The 5,506-nt window shown below is 29.6% G+C and overlaps 1 protein-coding gene across 1 annotated transcript in view; it reads left to right on the forward strand.

The window, feature by feature from the left end:
• The first annotated feature begins 239 nt into the window (after positions 1 to 239).
• Positions 240 to 5,506, forward strand: part of LOC117176796 — an 11,980-nt gene continuing 6,713 nt past the window's right edge. The window contains exons 1-2 of the mRNA XM_033367106.1: positions 240 to 480; positions 2,846 to 2,968. Of these exons, the coding sequence (XP_033222997.1) occupies positions 383 to 480; positions 2,846 to 2,968 (221 nt within the window). The 5' untranslated portion in view covers positions 240 to 382. The remainder of the gene's footprint in view (positions 481 to 2,845; positions 2,969 to 5,506) is intronic.

Raw genomic sequence — 5,506 nt, forward strand, 5'->3', positions numbered from 1 at the left:
ATTTGTTTTAGGGGGGTAAGGACCGGCGCTTCTGCCCCCGCAAATTCAGGCACCCTCCGTAAAAGGGGTAGCCTGGTGATTTTTAGGGGGTAGGGAGTCTGAGGAAATGCTGAGAGGGCCGGAGAACAAGCGACAGATAAAAGTGAGGGAGGATCCACGAGTGGGGAGGAGCCATCGCGCAGTATATATGCTCGAAAGCAGCAGCAGCAGCATGCTACAGTTCACCAAGCCACAAAACGGAAAGGGTCCATACAAAAAGTCAATCGCAAAAGGTGCACCTAGTGTGAAGGATAACTGGAAAATTGAATAATAGTGATTGGGTGAAATATTTCGATAAAAATAGTTTTTTTTTCAAGTGTATACATATTTTTCTTGTGCAACGATGATGAACCGATCTTTGGCGACAGTAACCGCGGGTTTCCTGCTTCTTCTTGTTCTGCTACCAGAACCCACACATGCCAGGCCTCCCGGTGTCATCAGGTAGAAATTTCCCTCAATTTTCCCAAGTATCAAGGTTTTTCCGTTGTGTTGAAAAAAATCATCTTCTAGTTTCATTTATCTGTGTTATGTTAAGTGTATTAAAATGTTGTTTAAAAAGTGAATCCTCATGCTATTAAGAAAGTTTTGTCACTGATCATTGAAATATATTTTCGTAAACGTTACATTGTAAAGCTTTGAGTCTTTCATGGATCCAGTCATAAAAATAATTATTCATTAAAGACGGTTAGTTAACATTTTTTTCGAATGAAAGAAAACTCTTCTGCTAAAATAGTTTCTCCCAACCTTGGTCAGACCTGCAGCTTTTACACTATTTCAATCTATTGAGAGAAAGTATAAGTAATTTTTAAAAGCAAGTTTATAAAATGTTATATTTATGAATATTTATGTTAAATGGAATGCATGAAATAGATAATAAATTGTATTGATTGCTTCAAGTAAGATGAAAGTTTCTAGGTAGGTTCAATATTTGATGTGTCATTACATTTGAAGTGCATCACGATATGTACATAATTAATAACACGTTTATGAGCTAATCGTTTTTTATATTATTTTGTTTGGGAATTCCTCTTGCAATTAGAAGAAATATTTAGACAAACTAATACTTGTTTCCAACCTCGGTTAACATTGAAGAACAAAGTTTTTGTAATTGTGAATGAGATAATGATTTCTTTCTTTAGGCAAGAATGATCTCGCAAAGCACAAAACTATGATTCCGTGAACTTACTGAGCATTTTTGCCTATTATACTGAGAAAATGATTTGCTTTGGACAAGAAAATGATTTGTTTGCTATAAAAGCCTCATAGAAATTTAAAAAAATAAATTTTTTGAAATTCATTAAAATTGTATCATTAAAAAATTAGTAAAGAGCATTAAGAAAAAATTCGGAAAAGAAAAATTTGTTAATAAATTTAATTTTAAGAAATTTGAATTAGTTTTTCAGAAAAATGGTCTCATTTCTTTCCCATAAAACTTAAAGTCAGATAAACCATTTTTTTGTTAGCAAAAAAAAAATAATAATTTTCTAAAACTTTGTAGATAAAATGTCAAAACTTTATGTCTTTTTAATTATTCTTATCATTTTAATATCGTTTGAAAACTGATATCTGATATGCAAATATGTCAAAACGGCCAGTTTGAAAAAGTGGAAAAAGACCTTTTTGTTGAAAAGTTAACTATCCTAATAATTTAAATGACCCAAAATATGTAGGCTTTTTTTTAGTCTTATTTTGATCAAAAGCAGCATTTTTAGCCCAAAAGGATTTAAATTGAGTTTTTAGACATATATTTCTAAAAGCTCAATGTAGACAATGGCTAGAAGTGATCCATGGCGACAAATTTAATGTTTTTATAATAATCTTAGCTTAGAATATACAATATATATTTGGGGAAGATGAGTAAATATTAAACAGTCAAAACTGATACATATGTGTAATAAATGGTTGGATAGTCGGACATTAGATTAACGTATCAGATAAAAATGTTGATAAAGGGAAAATTCTTATCTTGGGAAATTATCTAGAAAACTAAATTAAAGACTAATTTGATAGAAGATGGAAGTCTATAATTAAATAAAACAACGATCCATTTGTTGTATTCGACTTTGTGATTGAATTTTTTTATTTACTGCAAAAATGGACTTAAAAAAATGTATAAGGAAGATCAAAAGTATTTGGATTATCGTATGCTAACATTGGTCATGTTTACACAGTGATTTTCCAGGTTTCATTTGCTTGTTGTTATACATTTCGTACTTTAGCAAGTATACCTGTTTATGTATTAGATACGCTTTAGTGACCGAATTATTCTCATAAAATTGAAGTTTGTCAGATGGAACTGACACTGTCACTCATTTCATTCAGATATATTTCTGTTTAGAATCATGCAAAACAATTGACGATCGATTGAGCTAAGATTAATCTGAAGATTACTGATTGCTTCCTGTGTCAAATTGCGTAAACTCATTTATTTTATTTTGAAATGCTGTGAAATCTTATCAGTCTTGATGAAATGGTAATTTTAATCAAAGTTATGGCAAATTATAATTTTTTCACTAAATTTAATTAAATTTTTTTAAGTTAAATCGACAGCAACAAAATTGCTTCATGAAAATATATATTCTTGAGACAAAGAATGCAAAATATTCATATTGTACGTGAGGGTATCCGCTGACGCAAAAGGATAACGTAGATTTGCAGTGAGTGATGCAACAAGTGTGAAAATTTAAGTCCCAATTGAAAATAACGTGTTAGACTAAATTTTATAGGTGTACGAAATAAGAGAATTTTTTTTATTACTCAGGGTTATCAAATGATAATGTTATATTAAGTAATACAAATTTTTCAGTCGTCAAAAGCGAGTTTCTGACCAAAGACTGGCAGAACTTGAAACACTGATGGCACTATCCAGATTGAAAGGCAAACTAGTGACAGTTCCTATTGGATTTGGGCGCGTGGATCCAGCCAAAATGTAAGTTATACATATAATAATTTTCTTTTTTAGAAGACAATTTTTTATAAGGCAGAAACTTAAAAAAAGTCAGATTGTTTAACGAAATTGCACAAGAAAATTTAAAAAGTATGTTTTAAAAATCAATTGAAAAAATATAGATACTCAAGAAAGTCAGTTTCTGTAATATAGTTGCACAAAAGGAACTCCTTTAACACCTTTTGGGCAATTATGTTACACAAATTGAATTTCTTGAGTATGTTTTTTAATAACTAATGTTTTAAACCGACTTATTTTTAAGCCTGCTTGTGCAATTTTGCTAAATAATTTGACCTTTTTAAGTTTATGTTCTTTTTAATTATACATTTAGCCTTAAGACCTTGCTGTCGTTATCTAGAGTTCAATTCTTTGCACTATTCTCAAAAGTTCGGTTCTTGGTCAACTCTAGAATAATAATTTTCATTGCTTTCTTAGATTCTGCCAATAAAATTGACTAATGAATAAATAAAAATTTTAAACTGCTAAAACTGGGAGAAATTGTAACTGGAAAGCTTGGCGTGATCTAGTGAAAAGTTTGCGGAAGTGTTAAATTAATAATTCACAAAGATGATAATAATTCGGATCTTTAGTAAATAAAGCTTTAAAGTTACATCTCTTCATATCCGTATCCGTGATGCTTTGCGGAAGTGTATCCGAAAACTTGAGAGATTTCTTTATATGTCCTTTTTTTGGACAGCGTGGTCGAATCTCTCGAGAGTGTGGGTGTTGGTTGCGCAGAGAAAATATTCCTATCAATACACTCACCAGTCGGATGGATCAGAATGGAAATGATCAGGGCGATTAGAGTAGGAATCTATAGTAATCGTTTTGAAAACTTTTAGTGAATCACATGTGATAGTTTTAAACACCAGCCATCTAATTCTGAGAGAAAACCCATCTTTATCGTATCCAAAATAAACTCCACTTGCAGTAGTCGGAAGCAAAGCTTTATATTTTTATCGCCCTTACTTTAGAATTAGGTATTTTGTTCTTAAGAATTATACACATTTAATTTAATGAAATGTTCAAGTTTAAAAGATTTTAAGCTAGAATATCCTTGATAATTTTGAGATTTTTAATTGAAATTTCCAAATTTTAATTTGAAAAGTAAGATTTATATAAGCTTATAAAAAGGAGTTATGCGTTTTCAAATGGAATATTTTTCAAAAAAATTCAATTTCAAAATTTAAGACAAAATTGAAATAATTCAATGCAGTATTTAAAATATTGTAAGCTGATTAGGATTTAATTATTTTCAAATTATAATCGTAACAATTTTGACAATTTGAAAGCCTTCAAAATTACACCACAATTGTTTTTTTTACAGATGCTGATTATGACTTAATGAAAAAACATTTGTTTTTATAATATATTTGTTTTAAAACGAATATTGCACTTCAACACAAAACCCCTTATTTCATTAAAAAAAATAATAAAAATTTGGCACTTTTCAATTTTATTTCATTTTTAAACATTAAATAAAGGTTGGTGCAAAACTGAATCAGAATCACACTTTTAATACTTTGACCTTAAAAGAGAATTTAAAGTTGACTGTTGTAATATTATTGTCACAACCCTACGCGTAATTTTTGCAGATCTAACTAATATTTAATGAAAATTTGCTTTTCTATTATCATTGCAACATTAAAGTTTTGAAGTTAAACTAAAGTTTAAAAAAATCTTTGATTACATGATTACGAAAGCCTTATTGTAAAATTATAACGTCTCTCTTTTTTTAAACTGGTACAATGGTAAATATGAGTGAAGGAGTTTATTTCTTGTTTATAAGATTATTCTGGGTCAACAGACATTGAAATCAATATTTGGCCATTCATACACTTTAATTTTTTCCTTGCGTTTATTTTTTGTTAGTCCTTCTTTAAAAAAGTTTGAATTTCAACTGTTGGAATTTACATAAAACAATTAAAATTATCTCTGAAATAATTCTTTATAATAAGTGTGCGCGAGTTGATCATCAGATCCTCGTGATTCATTATCAAAAAAGCTCAGCCTCCGTACTTTGAACCGTGCAAATAAAATTCCAATTCTGATTAGGATCTCCTGTAAATATTCCTAATTTATGATTGTGTACTTAACAAAGTGCCATGTTTTTTTCAGTGTTTTATGGTTATAAGGGTGCAAAATGGAGAACGTATTGTTTTCGCCACTGAATTTCTCAGCACTACTATAATATGTATAATAATAATATTATTATTAATAGTAGCAATAGTATATAGGACAAATTTGATATTGAATATGTATTTTTGGTTGGGCCATTCAGAAAAAAAATATTGCTATAAAAACCATAATATTTGGCTGTTGCATACTTCTATAACATGATGCTATCAACCAAATGTTTAGTTGGCCGAAAAATTTTAACTGAAAATATAAGAAACTAAGCAGGGCCTTGTTAGGCCCCAATATACGAGGGTAGTTCAATAAGTCCTTAGAATGAAGTATAAAAACAATTTTTTTTTGGGTAAATTTTTTTTTATTTTTCAACATAATCTCCTTGGAGCT

The sequence above is a fragment of the Belonocnema kinseyi genome, chromosome 7, assembly GCF_010883055.1.
Source record: "Belonocnema kinseyi isolate 2016_QV_RU_SX_M_011 chromosome 7, B_treatae_v1, whole genome shotgun sequence".
In the NCBI taxonomy this organism is placed as follows: Eukaryota; Metazoa; Arthropoda; class Insecta; order Hymenoptera; family Cynipidae; genus Belonocnema; species Belonocnema kinseyi.